We start from the raw sequence: 24,490 nt of genomic DNA on the forward strand, positions 1-24,490 counted from the left end.
GGGGGCTTTGGCATTCTGTTGAGAGCTTTTGTTTAGACTCAAGTTGGAAAGCATTCTAGCCATAGAAGTCTTGCAGAAAACCTTGGAGTCTTTAACTGTTCTTGCTTTGGTAATACTGCAGCGTATGCTAATAGGACACTGTTGCAAGAGCTTTTTCAAATTAGAGGAGCTTGTTTGTGTACTGTAGAAATTAGGTCTGAGTGTACTAATATTACCTTTTCTTCTTTTTCTAGTCCTTGCAACAATAGCTTTTGCTTTCCTTCTGCTCCCGATGTGCCAGTACTTAACACGGCCTTGTTCGCCTCAAAACAAGTAAGGACTTGAGAAACCTTTTGCTCCTCTTCTTGGATGTTGTATTTATTTCTTTTAATAGGAATTCTTTAACAGCGTCTTTCATAATGAGCATTAACCTCAAGGCTTAAGTGCTGATGTTTGTGCCTATTTTTGTGCCAACACTATGTTTCCCCTTTGAAACTAGGAAGCACAATTTCTGCAAGTCACGCATGCTTGCCAGCCTGGGAAATGTGATAGCACTGCAAGGGACTAGATTTCGTAACAGTGGCTTTTAAGAAGTTTGGCTTATTTTGGCTGAAATTTCAGAGTTTGGGATTCGGTATTGGACTTTAATGTTTATTAATATTGGCCTGTGGATGCTATTAATAGTTCTCTGAGACTCTGGTTACACTAGTGAAAATTACAGTCTTTAATATCATGTTTTGAAATTAAATTTTTTGCCTTTTGAACTGGAGTTCATGTTGCAAAAAGCACCATCCTAATTGCTACTAGGAAATACCATTCATAGCAACAATTTCAAGAGAAGAGACAAGGTTTACATGACTTCTTCCATCTCTGTAGTTCAGGTTTTACACGCGTTATTTGAAGGTGAGGAAAGCTTTTATTTTGTTGCTGTTTTGGTAGCTATTTGTGGTGAAGGAACTTCCCTTTCAGTTGTTGTTGGCATCTTTCACTGGCAGCCGAGCCTTGTTCCAATAGCATCCATTTTCTGTTCTTTAAATGGAAACGTAATCTTCTAACTAATGTTTGTATGTTGTTCCTAGGATTTCCTTTGGCTGCTGTGGGCGTTTCACTGCTGCCGAGTTGCTCTCATTTTCTCTTTCTGTGATGCTTGTCCTTATCTGGGTCCTAACTGGCCACTGGCTCCTTATGGATGGTGAGTATGCAACTTAAGGGGCTTGCCTTGTAGTTTGTGCCATTCTGACACATTACAGCCAAGCTGTAATATTAGTGTGACTGACTCCCTGAAAACAACCTGTCAAGAGCATGCCAGGGTAATGCCTGAGCCGCCTGTTTTTCAGGTTTGTAAGAGCTACTGAGAAAGTGCCAGGACACTCATGGAAGATATTATGCACTGGTATGGTTTAGGATGAATTGCCAGTTTTAGTTAAAAAAATAAATAATAATAATGTAGAGACAGCAGTTGCTTATGAAGCGTAACTTGATCTGAATAATCTGGTTAACACTCTCCATGCATCTTGTGCTATTTTTTGGCTTAGATAATCAAATAATGTGTTGTGAGACAGTTCACGGTAGCTAGTTGTCTTTGATGTTTGATGCTTGCCAGTTAGGATGGTGAGATGCGTGAAGCCGGAAGGCATCCAGTTGGCTCGAAGATTGGGGTTTTTTTAATTATTTATTTATTTATTTATTTAATGCTGGTTGAGCCGAATTCACTGCTTACTGTCCCCAGAAGGAGCTTTACTCCTCCCATTCTGTCTTCCAAATCTCTTATGCCAGTTCTGGCACTCATTAATCACATGGTAAACTGATTTAGCTCATTAGAATGGCAGAATACTTTTCTTTTTTCTTTTTTTTCTTCTTTTTTGCCAAGCTATTCTGCTCTTTCAATGAGATGAATTGGATATTGTGCAGTTAGATATGTACTAAATTTTGCACAAGGTAAGTGTCAGCATGGTGTGATCTGAGAGGATGGAGTGGGAAATGATAGCAGAGGGAGAAGGGGATAGCCAGGAGCAGGACCTCCACTACACGGCAGTGTCAAGCAGCTAAATTGGCTCAAGACATCTTGTGAAATGGCTCCCTGAAGTGGTCGATTGCTTGAGAAAAATAGTTGGAACGTTACCTATTCTTGAAATTGCTTGTCGGAATAAAAAATGTGCATCCTCTCAGCTTTCCAGCTCCTCCTAGATGAGATTGTAGCAACAACTCCTTAGCATTTAAAGCTGTTGTGACTTCTTGGTTATTCCTTTTGTATTACAAGCATTATGTTTTATTCATGCTTGTCACTGCCTTTAAAAGTATCACTTTCTGTATGTTAGGTGATACCTTTTAAAATATCCAGATATTAAATGGAAAAAATGCAGATGATGATTGTTTTGTTTGAAGCAGAGTAGTTCACCATGAAATCAAGAGTGCTTTTTGATCTGCAGCAGCTATGTAGCTAAATGGAGGGTCTAATGTGATTTTTTTTTTTGACAAAGTCGGAAGACTTGTCCAGGTAGAGAAACTCATAGAAGCATTTACTTCAAAATGATTTTGTGAACACTTCAGTCTGAAGTAGTGGGCTTTGAGATGATTAATCTGCAGAGTGGTTTCTGCTTTTATTTCCCTTGGTGGTTGTTTGTGAGTTGCTGAATAGTGTTGATATCTTCTAGCTTTGGAGTATTTTAAGTACTTTAGGTTAAGGGAGCTTGTGCTGTATAGGTAAGTGTCCTTTAGGATGTTTAAATGCAGTTAAAGGAACGTTTATTAGTGGCATGGAGCAAGAAGTGGGTTTTATTGGCCTTTGTCAGGGAAGCAGACTGCAGCTCTGCTCCTTGCTCTCTGGTGCAGTAAATGGCATCACATCATCTCTGCGTTTGCCCTTTGCTTCTCTGTAACTGAATACTGGAGATAGTCCCAGTTGATCATTTTTGGAGGGAAATGAGGCAGCAAGGAGTGCTCGGTAACGTGGGCGAGTGGAGCACGGGCTGGTGATCAGCAGGGTTTGCCCCTTGCTCTGGGCACCCGCTTTAGCTCCTTCCCTCTGCCCCCGGCTTCAACTCTTGTTCCTGAGTCGAGCAGAAAATGGCAGCGCTGCTGTGAACGTGCTTTGCATTGCTTGGGCCGGCTTCTGGAGTGAGAAGAGGGGCCAGCGTTTGCTCTTGAAAGGACACCGCAGTACTGGTGCGCGTGCTTTGCTGCTGGGTGGTTGGTTCTATGTGAGAGAGTGTATCTACTTCAGAGCTGAGCAGAAAGGAGGGGAAATGCTTCGTGGCGTTTTCCAATACCTACAAAATCAAAGTATGGCAATTCCTGCCAGAATAATCTTTAATCGCAAATACTAGTATCTTCCCTCTACTCCCCAGCTGTTGTTGAACTGTTTCTCAAAGCTAGGGCTGTTTTACGTGATCGAGTGAGACTGTGCTGTCTCCAGGGGCTGTGCTGGCCTGTGAGGATGTGCGTTTGTAGGGCTGGAAACACTCATTGCTCAGAGTGGATTGTTTGATGACAAAATCATCAAGGATGGTCATTGTAACCTGATTTAAAGAAAAAAAAAAGATTTAAACCTCTCCTAAACAGTGGAAATAGCTGGAGATGTGAAGTGGGAATGCTGTACGTGCAGTATCTAGGTGTAGTTACAGAGTACACGGAAGAGGGATGGGTACCTGGGAACCATCGCAGACCTAGCTGCTGCCGGAAATGGGCGGAGAGGCTCCTCTTTAATGCCCTCTCTCATAAAAACGATTTGAAAGTTTTATAAGAACCCAGTTTGATCTGAACTTTGGTACCTATTTCTTGGGGAAAGCTGATGCTCGACAGCAAACACCGTGTTTCTAAAGCAGGAACCGCTCCACCAGTGTCTCGGCAGTCTGATCTGTTCTGAATGCAGTAATGCAGAACAGCTGTAAAATTTGCTGTATCTGGAGAGACTCATCACAGCTGCAGGAATATTCTTAATTCTTGGAATAGTCTTATTCCCTAAGGGATGTACTCGCAGGGACTCTGAAGCTGATTCACTCAGTTAATTGAAAACCCGTTTGGTTAATTCTTTCCTATTCAGCTCCATGGACCAGTTCCCCAGCACTTCTGACTTACAGAGCTGCAGTTTGTGTGGCTCTTATTTACGTATTTACGATTTGGTGTCTATTTCTGTGGATGTCTGCCTTTTATAGTTTGTCAGCAGCATGAGCTCAGTTATAGATGATTTTGTGTCTTGCACGATTCCTGCATTTTGCTGGAAAAAGGGAGTTAACTTGCACGGTTCAGTGCAGCGTGCTGGCTGCTGGACTGTGCTTTGGCCTGTGTCCCTACTACTTGCTCTTCGGCATTCTTGCTTCTCTTCTCTTTCTTCAGTTTGCCAATACAATTTAAAACAGACACAAAACTACGTAATTTATTAGCATGTTCACAGTATTTCATTCTGATGGAAAAGACTTTTTTTCCATCCCCTTTCATACCTGATATTTGCTTATATGGTAAGTCTTATGTGCCATTCATTGCAGTGATGCAGAAATTCAGCGTTGAACAGTAGATAAAGCTTTCTGCTGGTTAAAATATTTCCACTTGCAGTTAATTGTAACCTGGAAATCCTTTCCTAAATATAAGCTTGCTGGAGCTATTATTAACACTGGCTTTAGACAAATCTCTCTGATTTAAGACAGACTGCTCCCTCGTATTTGCTCTTCTTCCAGGGGAAGGCTGCTGCTGAAGTCTGGGTTGAATTACTGAGCACAGTTCTTCTTCTCAATGCTTTGCTACATCAGATTCTTTAAACCTCAAAAACTTGCTTGTGTTTTATAGCTAGTTGCAATTGCACAGCGTGACTCGGGGTATTTTTACCTGCGTAATCCCATTGCTTTATTGAAGCGGGCAGCCGTGCCACTCAGGGTTACGTTGAGCTCGTCAGTGCCGCGAGACGAGCAGCGTTAGGCAGAGGCCTGGCGGGGAGGCGATCCTGCGCGTGGCCAGCAGCCCGCTGGCAAGAGATCGGTGACACTTCTTCCCTTGAATCTGTACCGAAACATTCCCTTCGCGCTTTGATGGAAGAACGCCGCATCTTTCAGGTCAAGCACAACTCTGTAAGGGTAGTGTGAGGATTAACGTGTAAAATGTGGCCTAGCTGAGTTCTCCTGCTGCTGGGCATAGTCCTTCTGAACAAATTTTCCCTGTGGTTTCAGTTGGTCAAAATAGGATTCTAACTTCTTGTTAATTCTTCGTCACGTTAAACACGTGCATTTAGTTTGCGAGTGTCTGCATGCTTAAGTGAAATTGGGACCCAACAGGACCCCTTTGTTCCTTGTAAATATATTGATATCATAGATAAAAGCTGATTCTTACATCTCTTTAAGGATTTACTTGTAAAAGAAGGTGAAGCATATTCAGTTGTCCTTTGAGAACATTAGGCATTTTAAAACTAGGCTTAAACAGGAAATCACAAAAATGTGACCACTGTTTGTGGGTTTTTTTTAAGTGTAGCATCTAGTTTTCTACCCTGACAAAATACTTAGGAAACTGAGTTGCAACTGTAAACAAGTGAGGGGGTGAACCCTATCTCCGTGTGCGTTTAACGCGTAATTTTGTATCGCATGTACCTAATCTGCTCTTGGCTTAGATCTAACACTTCTGAGCTTGCAATATCAACTGTCGATCTGACTGAAAACTAAACCTCGGGAGAAGGGGAAGAAAAAGATGTGCCTGTAATTCCCCCCCGCTTTGTTCGGTAGGCTTTCACAGAGGCTTATTAGGAAATCCCTGTCTATTGAAACTGGGGTATTTCATAGTGTTTGGGCATAGTGTTTGGCACAATCTTGCTCAAAGAGAAGATTGGGTTTGAGTATCATATTATCGTACCATGAGGTAACATTGTGTAACCATGCTAATATCTGAATTATTAAAGGTAAAGCATTTCATTTATTTACTTTATGTATTTACTACAAAACCTCCTAGTGATGTAAAAGTTAAATTTTCTAACCTTTTCACAAAGGTTTAAGTTGAGTTTTTTTTTCTTTTGTTTCTTTTTTGTGTTTTTTTTTTTTTTTTTTAAATATGATAGTCTGCTTTATTGGGGAGATACAGTCTCTAGGATACTTCTTTTGTGGTGAATAGACTGGACCCTTGTGCCTGAAGAGGTGTTTCTGTTTCTACGGAGAGATGTTTACAATTGGTTATTGAATATTTTTCTGGCTTTTTGTAACTCTGGTAAGAAGAATTTCACTATCTGGAAACCTTAGAAAGCCATGTAGTGCATGCAGCACTACATAGATGCAAATGGTGGCTTATTTTGGAGGGCTCTTTTGTGTGTTTTGCTGTTTTTTGGAAATAGGGGTTGCTCTTTTTTTAAGGAGCTAATGACGTATTTGCATTTTGCAGCTCTGGCTATGGGCCTGTGTGTGGCAATGATAGCCTTCGTTCGGCTGCCTAGCCTGAAGGTTTCCTGCTTGCTGCTCTCCGGTTTACTAATTTATGATGTCTTTTGGGTAAGTGTTTTTGCTAAAACTGTTTTCACCCTTCAGATTTCTAATTGGCCTTTGGCCCTTTTCACAGGAAGTAGAGTAGAATGGAGCTGATGAATTCTGGCAAAGCCAAAAGCTCAGCCCAGCTGCTCCCCTCCAAGAAGTTAGAGATGTCCAGCAGGAGACAGAAAGATTTCCTTGATAATTAGTTGACAAAAGCAGAAATACAGTTAGAATATTTCAGTTTTGGCATAGTATAAGGAAAAGTTAAAACTCAGATTCTGAAAGTGTGGCTGCAAGTGAGAACGAACGTGCCCAAGTAAACGTGAAGCCCCGTTCCCAGGTACGTGGTACCTATGTGCCCAGAGCTGATCAGCAGCCGAGTGCTCAAAACAGGAACACAGACTGACTTACAGCTGGTAAAGCTGGCGTAAAATCTTTTCAACACTGTTACAAGAAACCTGACAGAATGTATTTGATAATACTGAAAAGGATTTTGTTTCACCTTTACGAAACGCTGAGCAGTGCTTCAGGATAGCACTTGCTGACAGCTTTGGCAGAGAATCAGTTTCCCAGTGTGATGAGCTTTATTACTGTAAGAGCCTGTTTGAAATAAATGTTGTATAATTTCATTTATGAGGGAGCATCTTCTCTGCTTTTTGTTTCCTCATATTTTCAGCATCTATCCTGTTACTTGCCTTTGCTGGTACTTGAAATCCTTATTGTACCTTTGCCAGAGGATCAGTATCAGAAAGCATATTCCAGTTATTCTTGGGGACTAATAGTGTAAAAAACCTTATGTAAATTTTTGAAATAATTTTTGCTTTTTGCCCTCATATATACACATATGTAAATGGAAATTTTAGACAATTTCCTTTCTCTCCTTGAATAGGCAAAGCCAAAGAAATACATAAAAATAAATAATTGAGTTGCTATATAATTGCAGTTTGTGTTTCCTAATGATTTCCTTGCTCCGTAGGTCTTTTTTTCTGCCTACATCTTTAACAGCAACGTTATGGTGAAAGTGGCCACGCAACCAGCTGATAATCCCCTTGATGTTTTATCCCGAAAACTTCACCTGGGACCAAATGTGGGTAGAGATGTTCCCCGTCTGTCGCTGCCTGGTAAACTTGTTTTTCCAAGGTAAAACCAGCAGCTCTTTTTACTGTATTGTATAGCAGAAGTTTTCCTTCCCTGTTCTTTCTGGTAGCACTAACTAATTCTAGTGGAAAATATTGGATTAGTTCCCTGTTCGGTTGCTCCCTCTTCAGTGATTATTCTGTAGGAATTAAGATCTTTGGACTAGACCAGTAGTGGGTTCCGGGTTTCTAGTGGCCAATAGCAGGTATCTCAGAAGAAAAGGCAAGAAAGGGACATTATAGGCAACCAGGAAAGAACAGGGAAGACTTTTCCTGCTCCGTATTGCAATAGATTCTCTCAAGCTCTGTTTCGGCTTTCCAGAACATCACCAATTTTAAGTTGATTATTTTTTGCCATTCAACCTTTTGTGATTTATTGTTTGGTTTAATAACTTCCATATTAAGACCAACCACTTTTTGCATAGGGTTAAAATTGAGAATGGTGCTGCGAGTTCCTGTTACCACTTCTCCTACAGTCTTGAACCTGAGTAATACAAGGCAAAGCGTAAGTGATAGAACAGCTACAGCAGCTTACTAAGTAAACTGAGTAATGCAGGAACATTGTGAGCACTGTCTCCTCCTGTGCCCAGAATTTACTGCTCCTGGAGGAACAGCTAGAGATCAAAAAGAGAATGAAAAATCACATTTCTGTATCTTCTTCTTTTAGGTCATTTATAAAATACTAGCAGGTCACCACAGAGAACCAAGAAAGGGTTTTCTTTCAGTTGATCCCTCCTACAAAAGAGGAGGGTACAGAAAGAGGGATTGTATTGCCCCATCCTTTCTGTTGTTGCTTGTCACGCTAGATGAAAAGGGGTCATGATAATAATTACATATAATAATGAGTAGTAAGTATTGGGCACGTTTGCATTTGCTATCTCATAGCATGCAAAAGTGTTATTAGTTAAGTTAAAAGATGGCCTGTTTAGAACTGCATATACTTTTCTACACATGTGTGAGTTCTACAGTTTTAATCACTGCTTATGTAGGATTTGTGACCTAAAACTTAAAATCAGATGAAATGGGATTTAGTAGAACATTTGAATCATTGGGAAGGCAGTTGGTAACCTATCTAAGCAGTGAAGGCTAAATACCAGATAAGGGCTATGTTCGAGGGAGACTATTCCACATCTATTTACTGCAAAGATTTCTTGATGTTTCTGATTTTGAACTGGATATGAGCGGGCCTGATCCAAAAGTATGGAAGTTATGTAATACATTAAATTGGCTTTACTTTCTTTGCTTTTCTTTCTTTAGATGTTGAGATGTTGAAAATACAGAGATTAGGATTGATTTGCAATAATAAAAACAAAATCATTCATTTTGTGACTTTTGTGATAACTTGGCTTCATTTTCATGAAAAGGATCTTAAGATAATGGATAATTTAAGATCCTGATCTATTTAGCAATTGGCTTTTTTTTGAGGAAGCTGATGAAAGTATTTTTTTCTAGAAGTTTTGTCTAAATGAAGCCAAAGAGCTGCATGGTCCATGAGTCAATTTATTGCCTTAAATTAGAGGTGATCTTTGTGCATTGGAGCAAGGGTGCAGTCTTTATCAATATTAATCAAATAGTTTCATAAAATCGTCAATTGTCATCAATGTTTAAAAGAGGAATGATTGAAATGCTGAGTTGATGGACCGTCATCAACTTTGATCGAGTGCCTTTGGGCAAAAGAAGCTTAAACACTACTGGTTGAAATACCCTCGTTTGGAGCAACATGTTTTTACTGCCAAAATGGGTATATTTAAAACGAAGCTGAGTTAGTGATGAGCTCACTGAGGACAGTGTTTAGCAGCTGGCATCTAGCTTCTCCATGCAATTTTGCCAATAGAGGTATGTGCTAAATGAAGCTGATAAACAAAAAGGAGGAGGCCAGAGCTTGTCGTCTTGTGTCTCGGGCGTAAACCCAATTTCAACTGCTGTCCAGTTCCACAGGCAGCCACTTCTCCATGCTGGGGATCGGAGATATTGTGATGCCAGGTCTTCTGCTCTGCTTTGTCCTGCGTTACGATAACTACAAAAAACAAGCCAACAGTGATTCCTGTGGTGCCCCAGGGCCAGGGAACATCTCTGGGCGAATGCAGAAGGTCTCCTACTTTCACTGCACACTTATTGGATATTTTGTAGGTGAGTACCTAGTTTAAGGATAGCTGCTCGGAGAGCAGAAGTGGGCTTATTGTAGTGGACTTAAAGGATGATGAACCAATAGTTAAGAGGTTTTGAGAGAATGCTTGGTTATAGTCCTTTCTTATTTCCCGACTTGCTTTTGCTTTTCATTGGCATGGTCTAGGAAGAATTTTATTCAGAGGATGAAAGATTATCGTTGTGTTTTTGTTAGCAGTTTTTTCAGTTTTCTTTACTAACACAGCAGGTGTTGTAGTTTAGACCTGGGTTATAGGAAAAAATGTGGGAATTTCTAGATGGATGATGCTGTAAAGAATACATCTAGATAATTCCTGCCTATTTGCTGAAGTTTACGATCCTGTGACGTTTTTAGTACATACAAAAAATTGTAAATAGGCACAACTGTCATGCTCTTTATAATTTGATGATGTAGGCATCCTTCGCCTCGCTTACATAATGTAGATTTTTCCCTGAGGTCAGGATAGGGGTGTGCGTATCCTGAACAACTCCAGTCCTTTTGCGGATGAAGAGCAAAGACCATTTTGTACCAGTCTTACCCCGCCACGGTCTTTCCCCCTATGTCCCGTTTGGGCAAGTGTCCAAGAAGAGCTGATGTTTACAACGCCTCCTCTCAGCTGCTTGCGTTCCAGGCTACGGGCCTCAGACTGGCAGCCTCGAGAGACAGCGGCACTGGAGTCGAGTGTAAAACAGTTCAGTGTGGTGCATTCAGCTTCGTCCCCTACCCCTGTTGCTGTGATTTGTTTAAGTTACTGGCTTAATCTTAGAGATTCCGATCTGGAGCAACTGCCTCAGGACAGCTGGATATTAAAATAGAACAATTTTTCACTTTTTTGTTTTAAATTTATTCAGGGAAGTGAAGCACAGATGAGTAACTTTTCCATAGCCCATCTCTTAAAATGGTGGGGAAGGGAACCACTTCTGCATAAAAGAGTGAGAACATTCAAATGCTACTTAAAAATATTTATGGCTTTTTTTTGTCTTTTTTCTTTTATAGGTCTATTAACGGCAACAGTAGCTTCTCGTATTCACCGGGCAGCCCAGCCTGCCCTCCTCTATTTGGTACCATTTACTTTATTGCCGCTCCTCACTATGGCCTATTTAAAGGTAAGACAGGATTATCTATTCCCAGCAGGAAACTTTGTGGGGGGTCAGCTGGACGCGAGATCTGTGATCTTGCTCTTGGCACCAGTTTTCACGAGGAGATTGGGTGTTCTTGCCCCTCCGTGGCAGCAGTGACTGAGCACTGAGCTACCACTGCTGTAGGGGTGAATCTTCACTTTGGAAGACTCGGTAACTGGGACAGGAGTTCCTGACTAGTGATTATAAATTAACCAAATTCTGAAGTATTTAATGCTGTTTTAATTGAATGGATTTGTCCTTGCCCACCTGGTCATGAAAGAAGGCATGCACAAAGGTAGAATAGCTAGAGGAGAGGCAGATCCTTGTTTATTTCTTTACAGTGACATGTTGTGAACTGAAATTTTAAAATGCAGCTTTCTCAGGTTCAAGGCTACTGTTGAAACACACATCTAGCACCCTGCAGAGTGGAGAGTAAGAAAAGGCAGAGTTTTTCACACAAACAGATACTTCCTTCTGATCAGAAATCCATTTTGGGTAGATCTGCCCCTTAGTTTTGACCTAGCATGGGAATGATTTATTTTACAGTGTTTAATACAACTTGCAAAAAAGTTGAAGACTAGATTTGCTGTAAGACATGCTTGTTCCTATATGTATTTTTTAAAATTAATTGGATTTCAAAGTTTCCGAGTGAATGTTCTTTCTGCCCTTTTGCTGTCTAGGGTGATCTACGCCGCATGTGGTCTGAGCCTTTCCACTCCAAGTCCAGCAGCTCCCGTTTCCTGGAAGTATGATGGAACAGATAGAAAGTGACCTGAACTTCTGCCTTGGTCCTTTTCACTTTAACTTGTGGCTTTGTCGTCTCCTAAAGCTGGACTGGCTGGTACTTGGGAAGGTACCAATTATGGGACTTGTAGGAATGGACTTTGTGTTAAAAGGAGAAAAAGGAGAGGGGGGAAAAAAAAGCCAAGATCCTGGAGCTTTGTTGGATTTCTCCCCCACAGATGTGGAATTGGGGACCCTTTGTGCAACTGCAGCCACTTTCCTCTTTTCCTCACTCTGACGGATTAGTACCAGACTATGACCTTTGCGAGAGAGGAGGAGACACACTTGAAACTGAAAACGGCTTGAAGTCGTTCAAAAACTTGTGAACACTAAAAGAAAAAACAGTTAAGCAAACTGAAGCTTCTTCAGAGAACCCCTCATGTATGTTGGGACCAGTTTCCTGTTGGACTTCGGTTTTGAAAAGAACTGAGACAGAATCTCTTCTGTCACAATATTGGGTTTTTTTTGTTTTTTTTTTTTTTTTTTTTTTTTGATTTATTAAATATTTCCTGTGGTGTGAGGTTACTTATTAAATCCACAGACATTGAGTGACTTCTTGCAGTATACATATAAAAATTTGTTGTAACAAGTTACATTTCCACCCAGATGTCATGTTGCAGTGAAAAAGGGCACGATTTTTATACATATATATATACACACATATAGATATATATATGAATAAATAAAAAGGAAAACCTGCTAAGATCATGCTGTGTAGCAGACAGGGGCTTGCTGTAATTTTTAGCATGTAGAGCAGTTTACTATGGCTTTCTTGTATATGAATCTACAATGAGCTGCTGGGGTTGTTTTTGCCCCTCCCATCCTAAAACTGAACCTGCAGTTTCAGACCCAGTGTAGTATTTGTACTGACTGTACTCATGGACTTTGGGGGATATTTGATTTTGATCAGTGTAGCAAACTAAGGAAGAAAGTTTAATTCCAACCCTGTTTCTTTGAGGGGGGAGGGATGGGGAGGTGGTCCTTTGGGTTTTTTTTTTTTTTTTTTTCCCTTCCCCCCAGACAGCTCCCTTGCAGGTTTTTAGTAGTTCCTTCTTGACCCAATGCATGTATTATAGCAGCAAGTGTCTTTGTGCTTCTGATCATAGTAATGTATCACTTGTAAATACATTTTTTTTCTATTTTCTATTTTTTTGTATTTTTTGCATTTTGTTTCATTAGTGTGCTGTATTTTTTTCCATGCCCCTGCCCCTTAAAAAAAAAAGGAAAAAAGAAAAAGAAAATTGTCCTTTACTGTTGTGACTGGTCAGTTTGTGTGTTGACTACTTTGTGTACCTGAGAATCTGTTAATACGTGGGGGTTTTTTTTTTTCTTTTTTTAAACAAGCATTTCCAGTTATGTTATTTTATTGACTGAAAGGCTACTTCTGAGATAACTAGAACTTCACTTCCATGCCACTATTAAAATATTTTGCCAGATTGGTTTTGGGGGACTCTCCTGAAAGCTTGTGGCTCTTGTTAAGTTTGACAGATGCTTATAACTCTTAGTTGACTGGAAGGAAAATGGGGTTATTTAAGGCCGAAACGTGACTTCCCTTTAGCTTCTTGGAGCAGTCGCACTGCCGCAGGGTCGGGCCTCGTTGCAAGCAGGTGAGGAAGCCTCTGCTCGGCGAAGGGCACGGTGGAGCAGCTTGCTTGGCGACGGGGAGCGCCGTGGGCCTCCGGTGTGCGCACTTAATAGCGCATCCTCAAGTGCCGGTCTCATTTGATGAAGTAAATCTTCTTAATTACAATTCCGCTGTTACTGTTTGTAGCAGCGATAGGTCAGCTACTACGCGCTGCAGTGGACCGCGCAGGGGGCAGTGGAGGGACCGCTCCTAAGGGTTCTTCTGTTTATACAAATACTGAGTGAGTGTAGTTTGAAAATAACTTTTTAGTTATTTAATAAGTTGCATTTTCTTTGAAGTTGTAACACACGGTGCATGTTTCCTATAGTCCAGTTGCTGTTGTTGTTGTTGTTCTTGGAGGTATTTTGCTTTGTTACTGCAGTGTCTTGCAAACTTGATACTGTTCACGGGTGCCTAGACGCCTACCGAAACCCGCGCGCGGCTCGTGAGCGGGGAGGTCAGGAAATCCTGCTCTCCTTAGGCTGTTGGGAACGCGGGTGGAGAGACTCTGCTTTATAGATAACCTGCAGAAACAGACGGCAGCTCGGCATGTGTGCGCGCGCGTGTGTGTGTGTGGGTGTGTGCGCGTACGTGTGTGTGTGTGTGTGTGTGTGCGCGTACATGTGCGCGTACGTGTGTGTGTGTGTGTGTGTGTGTGTGTGGAGGGTGTTGTGCTCTCCCCCAGCTGTAACCGTGTTCCCCAAAACAGGAGACCGGCTACCCCTGCCCGGGCCTGCTGCCGCCACCTGCCCTGGGAACCGTTAACCTAGCGAGGGTTTCACCTCCGCCTGCAGCCCTCTAGGCCTCCTCCGCTTCGCTCCCGGCCGGCTGCCTCCTGACCAGGTCTGTGTTCGCTTACAGCGTCGTCGGCCAAAAATCCCAACGCCCTTGTGACATGCAGCTGGGCCTTCCTCTTGCCCTGCTGCGCAGAGGTGGGGGGGGTGTGGGTGATGGGATTTTTTTTTTTTTCCCCCTCCCCTTTGGGACATCTTGGCTCAATTTATAAACAACAGACAAACCCTCACCCTTAAATAGCGCCTTCCTCAAAGGAAAGCCTGGCCCTAGCGCCGCGTAGCGAGGTTAGTGCGGCGGTGCTCCGCGAGCGCTCTCGGGCTAATGCTGCCAAACTTGTTTTGCGTTGTGCCTGTTCAGCACTTCTCTCCTGTAACGACCCTGAGCAGCAGAGACGCACAAACATGAAAGCTAGAATAGTCTGAGACAGCCGCAGGCGGGAATCAGGTCTTGGTATCCTGCGCTGAGGGACGCCAGCGCCTCGCTGCGAAGCCGGGGGGGGCTCTGTGCGTAACCAGGCCCTTGACCAGTGCGGAGCGGGTGGTTACTGATCGCCCCTTTGCACCTGCGGCAGCAAGGAGGGTATTTGAACCACTGCTGCTTGACAGGCCTCGCGCTCCTAAAGCGCAATAGGTATGACACAAACAGCCATTACGGCACCTTAAGATGGTCCTAGGCTCACACACCTTGATGTAATTACACTTAGTCATGTTCCTGCCTCCAACTCCACCCTTTCTGTAACTTGGTAATGTGCAATTTACTTTGATATTTAATTTGACAGAGGCAGCACTCAGCAAAGTTAGCACCAGGTTTGCAATCGTTAGCAAAATTGCTCACCGGGTCGGCTGCAGCAGGAAGCTTGTTAACGCTCCCACGCTTGCCCAGGGCCACAGGCGCAGCCGCAGGGCTCCCATGAGAAGTCAGGTACTTGATGCTGCCCCTTATGCCCTGTGCAAGAGGCTCGGACAGGATTCGGCACCTCTAGAGGCAGCAGGTTACTCTGGCGAGTTCTGCCTGCACTGCAGTGCTTGTTGCTTTTTATCCCCCCCCCCCCCTTAGGTCAGGTGCTGCGAGCTTTCACATGCAATTTCAATCATCTGCGCTGGAGAAGAGAGGCTGCAGCTGCACTGCTCGTCCACAAAGCAGGTGGGACATGGAAGAGGAGCAGGTCCAAAGCAACTAGGGTGCTGTAAAGCCAAGCCAGGAACAACAGCTCCATGCAGAGCAGGGGAAACGGCCCCCACACCGCGCAGGCGTGGCCTAAGCTGCATCCCACTTCCTCTGCTTCCCTGGGGATTCGGCTGGACCTTGGCACAAAGGTCAGTGAAGACTTGCACTTAACAGTAACGCTGTGCTCACAGAGGCTTGCGCTTTCCCGTAGGGACGAGGTCTGTTCCAGCTGAGTGGCTGCAAGGAACAAAATGTCTTTCTGCTTAAAAGGTGGGGGGGGAGGGGAGGCACTTCCTCCTACACAGCTGTACAAATGAGCTTTCAAAAATCATGGTAGTAGTAACACGCGCTGAACTCAAGCTAGATGAGCATACTTCACTCCTAGAAGCCTTGAGGCATTTACAACAAATACACACCCATTACAATGATTTTTTTTTTCCAGTAGAAATAGGCATTTTGAATTTGCTGTCTGGCTGTTTCTGTTGATCCTCAGGTTTGTGAGCACAGCAAGGAGAAATTCAGGACATCAGGACTTTGCCCCAATGTGCAGTTGCCCTCTACCGGCGGGCGAAGGGATTAGTTATGTTGCTTGGAAATCTGTGCTGGCTGCTGACCACCGAAGTACTGCAGTAACTGATGCGTTTAGGCCATGGTGTTTATGCTCCCATCTCTTTGCAACTGGAAGACAATAGTCTAACTGAAATCTCATTTAAATTAAAAAAGAAAGTGAGGACTTCTGGTCCTTTAAATGCAGGTTTTATTTGTCTTACCTGTTGTTTAATCTTGCTGTTTTCTCTCTACCCAAATCCAAATAAATGACACTGCACAAAAGTAACCATTGACTTCTAGTGTGCTCGTTGTTTGGACGGGGGAGGTGGACTATACGGGCTGTAGTCTCAATCTGCTTCATCTTTGTCTGAGTTAAACAGCTAAAAGGAAGGCTCTGATCTTCCCAAAGGTTACTTCTTGTCAAAAATTGAGAACATGTGCTACTGTTAAAGCTTCCTGGTAAGGTTTTCTGTATCATCTGCTCATTTTGTAGCTGTTGCCCAAAACATGCAGAGATTAAAGGCTGCTACTGCCACTTCGTGCACCATCTTTCCTGTTAGTTGTTGGTTTCATAGCAGCTGCTTTGAGGAGCGGTTCTTGGCCTACATGTGTGAGGGTTTGTTTTTTTTTTTTTCCGCCCTTTATTTTTACCTCCATCTCCACCATGGTAGCTTTTCTCTGGCCTGTGCTTTTACAGATCAATGCAAGCTGCTGGTCTGTGGTGGCTGAAATAGCTTTTTTTCTTTGTTATCTATGTTTTTACATCTATGTAGATGGAAACTGCAGCCTGTATGAGTGTCTTTTGAGTCTTAGCTCCTGCTGACACTGAGGGCACCGTGCACTGCTTCACCTTGTGTAGTAAGCAAAGATTATCTCAGTGCAGCCCATATCCAAAAAAGAGCTTGTGGACAGCAGCATCCTGTAACTGGAACTCATTAAATTCTGATCAGAAGAGGTAGTGTAACGCACAGCCAGGAACAGCACACGTGATTTGCATCTCTCTCTCAGTATCCCTGCTTTGACTTTGATGCTGGTTATGGCATACCACTTGGGGACAAATTGTGCAAACCAAGAAACAGCTGGGCCACACACAAGGCGAGCGGCTGACTTCGTGGACCAGCAAAGCCACGGTGTCTGTCAGTCAGCCCCAAAACAACGCTCCCCTTAGGAAAAGGCTGCCCTCCCCCCCCCCCCCAACCCTGCTACAAGCAGCAGGTGCCGCCTCGCTTCCCTTTACAAACCTAGATCAGGACGTCCATGCACCATACTTTGTCCAAAGAAGAATGAGCACATTTTAACAGGGGGCAGCACTCATGGGCAAGCAAAGTGTCCATTGTTCGCCTCTTTCAAGATGGCCAAAACTGGAATTGCTGTTGTGCGTTGTTACGAGGCACTTTGGGGCAGTGTCTTGCTCCAGTTGGGGTCTTCAGCGACGATACTCCTTCAGCAGTTGACCTGCTATCACCAGTCTTTGGATCTCGCTGGTCCCTTCATAGATCTCAGTGATACGAGCGTCACGGTAGTGCCGTTCTGCTGGCATCTCTGTCACATAGCCCATCCCACCCAAGATCTGGATGGCCTGAAAATTAAAAAAAAAAAAAAAAAAAAAAAGGAAATGCATTTAAGGAATTTACTTTCCACAAAAAAACATATCCAGCTTAAAAGGTGCTAATCCTACTGCAGGAATAGCTGGAGGGAGCCCATGAGGATGACTAGTCCGTTTGGAAGCAGAGAGAGGAATAACATGGATTTGCACTGGGTAACAGCAGCACTGATGGCCCAGACAGGGAAGGAACAAATGCAGCAGTATTTGTTGATTACCACCTTCACCCTGGATGCTTTAAGAGGGCAGGCGAAAACAAATGCAGACACCAGTGGGCCTGTCCCTTCTGCCCACTGCTAGTCCTGTCTGGGGCACCCACACTCCCTCCCATGTCACTGAGCCTAGTGAAACCCCGAAAGGCCACTTTCCTTGGCACCACCACCACAACCAAGAAGGCTGTGAAAGGGCACATGGCTGCAGCACACCAGCTTATACACCTTACCCCCCCCACCCCCAGCTCCAGAGGGATGGCCAGGACAATCAGCTCCAGCTAAAGGAAGATACAGAGATTTTTTTTTTATATATATATATATATATATATATATATATATATATGTATATATATGTATGTGTGTATATATATATATATATATATGTATATGTATATATGTGTGTGTGTGTATACATACACACACACACACACATATATATATAAAATATAATTACCTATATTTAATAGTCTAGTAAAGAAAGATCAACACCCCACCACCTGGCTTCTTGTGTGACATGAGGAAGGAGCCAAACTGCTTTTCACCATGATGCACATCCAAGAGACTAATTGCATAGTTACCTGATGAGAAATGGCTGTTGCAGCTTCAGATGCAGCCAGTTTGGCCATTGCAGCTTCCTTTGGAGAAGAAAAACATCACTGAGGATGCAGGCAGCACAAAAACAAATACTTCAACTGCAAGAGAAGCTTGAAAACGTGGAGGCCTCAGCTGCAGCACAAGACAGGCCTGACCAGTGGCTCTGGCTCTGGGAGGCCACCCCTCTCCCCTCAGATAAATAGAGCCATGTGGGCTGGCAGGGCAGACAGATGGACAGTGTGGTTCAAAAATCTGCCAGACGGCTAAACACAGCCAGTCCTGGCTGGCAAGACCTAAACTCAGTAAAACGTACAGAGCACGGCTTTCCTGCACCGAGGCTACGCGCGGGGCTGCCACTGCTCCCCGGACGCAGGCTGCACACACCTTTGTGAAGGGCTTCTCACTGTCTTTCAGCATAGCTGCTCTCCAGGTCAGCAAGCGCGCACCCTCCAACGCCACAGCCATATCTGCTAGCTTAAACTGCAACGACAAACTGCCCACATGAGAACATCATACACTATGAGTCTCCCAAATCTGAGGCCATTTTTGCTAGAAAAAGTACTGCGCCACCTCAATTAGCACTTTTTATGTTTGAAAGCATAAGCTATAAGCGCATCACATCCCCAAAGCCAGGCCGAAGTGCCCACCTGCACTTCTCACCAGCAACATTTGGAGTTGAGTCCAGCCCCTACCTGAATCGCCTGTAGCTTTGTGATAGGTGACCCAAAGGCCATTCTCTTTTCAGCATAATCCATAGCACAATCCAGAGCTGCCTGGGCAATTCCAAGAGCCTGCGAGGCGATACCAATCCTTCCCGCATCCAGGCTTTGCTGAGAAAAGACACAGAATATACATTTGAGTCATACTTGATCAAAACAGCAGAACACCCCCTGTCCCCTGTTCTGCTCTTGCTGGGAAAGATATCAGCTGCTATAGCCTCTGGTCACAGATACATCCTTGCTTCAGAACATCCCAGTTATGCAGGACTAGAGGGGCTGTAAAACATATGGGGCACTGCAGAGAGAAGCCAAGATGGAGAGATACTGCTGCATAGCTGGGAGAAAAAAAGGCAAAAATATGGGAAACTCAGCAAACCCAGGAGCATCTGCTCTGGAAAGAGCTGACAAGAACCCCTCGGTGAGCCCCCGGCTCACCGTGCAATTCATCTGACTTTAAATGAAAGATGGAAAGCTGGTCAATTTTCCTCTTTATCCCCTTCTTTGATACACACATTTAAGCAAGCATTTTCAAAATGACTAGTGAATTGGAGTCAATAGTCTGATTTACCTCAAATACTTGCCAATTAGGCTTTTAACTGCTTACTTGCCTCACCATACGCATGGGAAGAATTCATGGCAGACCAACAAAGTATCAGTTTTGGCCTGAGAGTCTTAAGAAACAGCTAGTAACTGGAGGGTTCCTTATTTATGACATAATACAGTGGGTTCTGTTCTCTAAGGAGCTCAACCTTTTTCAAAAAGTCAGGCCAAGAGACGGTGTTTTGCCCTTATAGGGAAAGCAATGAACAATTCCAATTGGGAGCGCTTCACAGCGGGGAACCTGCTGTTCTGGAGCTGCCTGACTCAGAAGTCACATGTATGCCTTAACTCAGATTTCATCCACCTTTGGACGTGCATTCAGGACAACGTTCCTTTGACAAAGTATTTAGGGAAAAAATGTAGCATTTTCCTTTTTTCTGTGAGTCCAAAATGAGAGTGAGGGTGGAGGGTGGAATGTCAAGGGCAGGAAGAGGAGAAAAATGTTAAAAAAGGAAATACTGTACAGAACTACCCTCCAGCTAACTTACTGCCTCAGCTACATCGACATTCCTTTACTTGAGAACAGCCACACAGACCCTATGAGGAAAGAGCTGCCAATGATCAAACTCTATCAATGATTTCTCCCACTTGACAAAGGTCAGCTGCCTAGCGTTACACACAACAGCTTACATTAGTAGTTCTCATCCTCGTGATCATAAACCTGAAAATAGTTTTGCAAGCCCCGAGAAGGCCTCAAGGCAGTAAGTTTGGGAACCGTTGCTCTAGCCAAGTCCAGCTGCATCCCCCATCCATCTCTCACCATAGCAATTTTGAAGCCCATGCCCAGCTGCCCCAGCAGGTTGGCCTTGGGTATCCGACAGTCCTCGAATATCAGGTTGGCAGTGGAAGACGCTCGGATTCCCAGCTTGTCTTCCTTCTTCCCCAGTGAAAGGCCAGCGGTTGGCATAGGAACCAGGAACGCACTAATGCCCTGCAACAAGACCCAAACTCTTGGAAGTTGGCACCACTGCTAACTTACATGGGTGTCAGCAGGCTTCCTTCATTTTTCACAGGAGCCACGCGTTCAGGTAACCAGAAAAGGGGAAGGAGGAGTTGAATGACAGAACAAAATCATTGCACTTTAGTCCCCCTCTCTACAATGCCTGCACAACACTACTATGCTACACAACCCCCAGAGCCTCTGCAACTCCTTCACTCCTGAACCTTTTTCACAACTGACCCACCGAACGCACCTTGTGTTTCAGGGATTTATCAGTAGTGGCAAACACCACGGCAGCAGAGGCGTCCCAGGCGTTGGTGATCCAGGCTTTGGTGCCGTTCAGAACCCACTCGTCACCATCTAGGCGGGCCACAGTGGAAGCAGCTCCTGCATCACTGCCGTTTCCTGAGCACCAGGCAAACAAAACTCAAGCAACTGGGAACAGCCCAGCGTGCCAAACCCACTCCCGGACCCTGCCGCCAGCTCTCGGCACCTGTCATGGCAGTGGTGCCAGCACTGCCCATCCCAGAGAGGAGCCAAACATGAAGGGTAAAGCTGGCATCTCTGAGACATCTATCTATCCCGAGAGCTCTGCTCACACAGAGAGGATGAAAATTTTTTACATGGAGCACAGTAGTGATAGTTAATGACTGAAACTTAATTTAAATGGAACAGCTATAAATCACCTTTCTGCAGACTGTTACTGTCTGACAGATCTAAAGCCAATCCTAAATTTGGTTGAGGCAAGATGGTACCCTGCTTACTTTGCCACTGGAATGATAACATCACCTGGTTCACTAAGGGCAAAACACCCGATCTTATCCCCGCTGGTGAAAGGAGCGATCCACTTCTGCTTCTGCTCTTCGGAACCAAACTTGAGTATTGGCCCTAGATACAGAGACTTAAAGAATTGAGAGTTGTGTTAGCACATCCGGTGGCTACAAGCAGTTCAGTAACCCAGTTTCTAACGCTCTCGGTGCACCAGACTGCACCACAAGCTCAGCAACAGATCCCACTTCTCTGATTCACCCCTCTCCAATGGTACAACAAACTCCCCAGCTGCTAGACTCAGTTCCACTCCCACCCCTCACATGCAGCCTCGGGGGACACCTACATTATTGACACTCATAATGACGCCTGTGGACGCGCAGCCCCTGCTGATCTCCTCTACGGCAATGGAATAGGCCAGGTAGTCGAGGCCTGCTCCTTTGTACTGCTCTGGCACATCCATGGCCAGCAGCCCGAGGCCACCCATCTTCTTCACCTGCACATGGACAAACAGAGAAGGAGATGCTCAGCATCACCCGTATGCCCACACACACACACAGGCAGAGGCACAATAAAGACAGACTGTAGTAAGGCTACACACACAGTGGAAGATATGCATGACTAGTGGTCAAATGGGAATCTGACTGTACAAACTGGCGAGCACCCATAGGTCTCAATGACTTTAATAAAAGCTCTGCATGGTCAGTGCCCACTAGGACAAGGCTCTTGCTTTTTTAAAGAGCTCTCTTCACTGCCTGGAAGGAAGGGAGTCTTTTCAATCCAAAATAGGGAGTTATAATATCACCCGAATTTTCTCAATCTCCCATCAGTTTTCCCCTCACATTACCCTCTCAGTTGGAAGCTCTCAATAGGAAATGAGTTGATAAAAATCATTACTACTATACCTTCAAGTCTGCTGTGCTTCAGCCTAGGACTGCACAAGAAAAGAATTTTACAGGATGAATGACCCACAGAACAGTTTGTAAGAAGCTAGCTTTTAATTCCCATTAAAGCCAAGTCTTGCTTGTCATATAATTTAATTACCAGTCACGTTCCACATTATTCTACCTATATTCCTCAGGGGACACCTGGCTTCTTAGCCTGGCTTACAGACTGCTTCTGTACCACCTGTTTGTATCTAACAGTGAATTTGATAACATATAAGAGAAAAAAAAAAATCAAGCTTTTCTCTGTCTTTATATTTAAGACATGTTAAGCCAAATTTAGCCTAAATTTTTCATGTTGTAGTAATAAGCTTTTTACCAGCTTCTGCTTGCTTTAATAAGACCACCGGGGAATTTTTAAACATATATTTTGCTTCATGTATGGGCCCCCAAAAGGCTCGTCCTTTACATCATAACCAGAGAATGAACGTAAGATAGTAACTAGTTCTATGTACACTGCTTTATCTTACAACAAACAAAGACCATTTGTATTTTGAATTTTTGTCTGTGCTTTCAAGCACAAACCCTCAAAATCAAACGCAAAATTATCATGTAAGAACAGTGAAATGGAAAGAGCATGAATTTCCTTTCTACCCTTCCTTGCTCCTTAATGAAGAAGGGGGAATATGCCAAAACTCACATGCCTCTGACTGCTCTACTTAGAGCCTTTTGTCTGATGTAATGGCATATATTTTTCTGAAGCTTAGAATTTCATAGCAATCAAGTAAACGAATTAGTTTGTTCAACACAGCAAAGAATGGCTGCACTGCTCTCCACAAAGGAGCAGTCACAGGCTGGACTGCAGTCCCAGCTTCTTTCCATGATCTGAGTCACACTCAGTGCATTTATGCTGCCTGTCGGTAAGCCATTTTATTGTTTTATGTAGTCTTTAAAGCGTTTTATTGTTACAAGTCAGCTGCACACCATAAAACATTACAGCCCAGAGGAAAATTACTAGGAGAACTGAAAATTCAGTGGTACCAAAGCCAGACACAGAGACGTGCAAGTAAAGCTGAAGAGCTTAAAAGGCCAAAGAAACTCCCTCAGAACCGGGTCTAAACTTCGGTGAGGTTCAAGGGCCCCCAGAACACCCCCGCGGGCTGCGCACGGAACAAGGGCGGCTCGGGCGGGCTCCGGAGGCGGGTGCGGGGGCAGCGGGCCGGGCCGGGCCGGGCCGGGCCGGGCCGGGGGGGGGGGGGGGCGCACCTGCGCGGCCGGGAAGCGGTGCTCCTTGTCCAGCTGCGCGGCCGCCGGCACCAGCTCCTTCTCGGCGAAGTCGCGGCAGGTCTGCCGCAGCATCTGGTGGGTGTCGGGCAGCTCGGCCGTCTGGTAGACCGCGTGCAGCCGCCGCGGGCCGCCCAGCGCCAGCGCTGCGCACCGAGGAAGCCGTTAGGCCCCGCCGCCCTCAGGCCCTGAAGGGCACCGGGGCGCGCCCGCGCGGGCCCTTCCCGCCCCCCTCCCCAACCTCCGCCGCGCCCCGACACCCCCCCCGGCAGCGGGGCCGGGGCCGGGCCTGCGCCCTCACCCCGGGAGACCGCGCCGCCGCGGGCCAGCAGCGCCGCCGCCGCCGCCATGGCCGCCGCGTTTCGCCTCAGGGTAGCGAGGCAACAGCGCGCACGCGCGGGCCGAGCGCGCGGAGGCCCCGCCCCCGGCCCGGCCGACAGCCTATACGCCCCGCCCCCTCCCGTAGGCCCCGCCCCCCCGGTCCTTAGACCCCCCACCCCGCTCCTCCACCACCTGCCCGGCCCCGCCTCCATCCCGGAGGCCCCGCCCCCCAGTCCAGTCCCGTCATGCCTCCCCACCCCGGAGGCCCCGCCCCCTGTCCCGCCCCGCCCCCCCACGCCGGAGGCCCCGCCCCCCAGTCCCGTCCCGCCCCCCCACCCTGGAGGCCCCGCCCCCCAGTCCCGTCCCGCCCCCCCCACGCCGGAGGCCCCGCCCCCCAGTCCCGTCCCGCCCCCCCCACGCCGGAGGCCCCGCCCCCCAGTCCCGTCCCGCCCCCCCCACGCCGGAGGCCCCGCCCCCCAGTCCCGTCCCGCTCCCTCCATCCCGGAGGCCCCGCCCCCCAGTCCCGCCCCCCACCCTCTAGGCCCCGCCCCCCAGTCCCGTCCCGCCCCCCCACCCCGGAGGCCCCGCCCCCCAGTCCAGTCCCGCCCCCCCACCCCGGAGGCCCCGCCCCCCAGTCCCGACCCGCTCCCTCCATCCCGGAGGCCCCGCCCCCCAGTCCCGCCCCCCACCCTCTAGGCCCCGCCCCCCAGTCCCGTCCCGCTCCCTCCATCCCGGAGGCCCCGCCCCCCACCCTCTAGGCCCCGCCCCCCAGTCCCGTCCCGCCCCCCCACCCCGGAGGCCCCGCCCCCCAGTCCCGTCCCGCTCCCT

The 24,490-nt window shown here is 45.8% G+C and overlaps 2 protein-coding genes and 1 long non-coding RNA gene across 5 annotated transcripts in view; 2 read left to right on the forward strand and 1 right to left on the reverse strand.

Annotated features, from left to right (window-relative positions):
• The window catches only part of SPPL3 (signal peptide peptidase like 3), a 61,663-nt gene extending 48,915 nt beyond the window's left edge, over nucleotides 1-12,748 (forward strand). For all 3 annotated transcript variants that reach the window (XM_062590428.1, XM_062590426.1, XM_062590427.1), the window contains exons 5-11: nucleotides 234-312; nucleotides 1,059-1,171; nucleotides 6,331-6,437; nucleotides 7,393-7,556; nucleotides 9,483-9,682; nucleotides 10,695-10,804; nucleotides 11,500-12,748. In XM_062590428.1, the coding sequence (XP_062446412.1) occupies nucleotides 234-312; nucleotides 1,059-1,171; nucleotides 6,331-6,437; nucleotides 7,393-7,556; nucleotides 9,483-9,682; nucleotides 10,695-10,804; nucleotides 11,500-11,571 (845 nt within the window). In that variant the 3' untranslated portion in view covers nucleotides 11,572-12,748. The remainder of the gene's footprint in view (nucleotides 1-233; nucleotides 313-1,058; nucleotides 1,172-6,330; nucleotides 6,438-7,392; nucleotides 7,557-9,482; nucleotides 9,683-10,694; nucleotides 10,805-11,499) is intronic.
• A 1,185-nt stretch (nucleotides 12,749-13,933) lies between these two features.
• On the forward strand, nucleotides 13,934-16,103 carry LOC134148418 (uncharacterized). Its single transcript, XR_009960204.1, has 3 exons — nucleotides 13,934-14,069; nucleotides 15,078-15,337; nucleotides 15,682-16,103. It is a non-coding gene; the product is annotated as an uncharacterized LOC134148418 (long non-coding RNA).
• On the reverse strand, nucleotides 15,929-23,691 carry ACADS (acyl-CoA dehydrogenase short chain). Its single transcript, XM_062590425.1, has 10 exons — nucleotides 23,643-23,691; nucleotides 23,324-23,487; nucleotides 21,520-21,669; nucleotides 21,195-21,306; nucleotides 20,659-20,810; nucleotides 20,226-20,396; nucleotides 18,839-18,976; nucleotides 18,531-18,626; nucleotides 18,131-18,187; nucleotides 15,929-17,316 (listed from the first exon to the last, which is right to left on the reverse strand). Exons 1-10 carry the CDS (start codon nucleotides 23,689-23,691, stop codon nucleotides 17,164-17,166), a joined length of 1,242 nt encoding a protein of 413 aa, XP_062446409.1. The 3' UTR covers nucleotides 15,929-17,163.
• Between the last annotated feature and the right edge of the window lie 799 nt (nucleotides 23,692-24,490).

This window comes from Rhea pennata, chromosome 17 (assembly GCF_028389875.1).
Source record: "Rhea pennata isolate bPtePen1 chromosome 17, bPtePen1.pri, whole genome shotgun sequence".
Taxonomy (NCBI): Eukaryota; Metazoa; Chordata; class Aves; order Rheiformes; family Rheidae; genus Rhea; species Rhea pennata.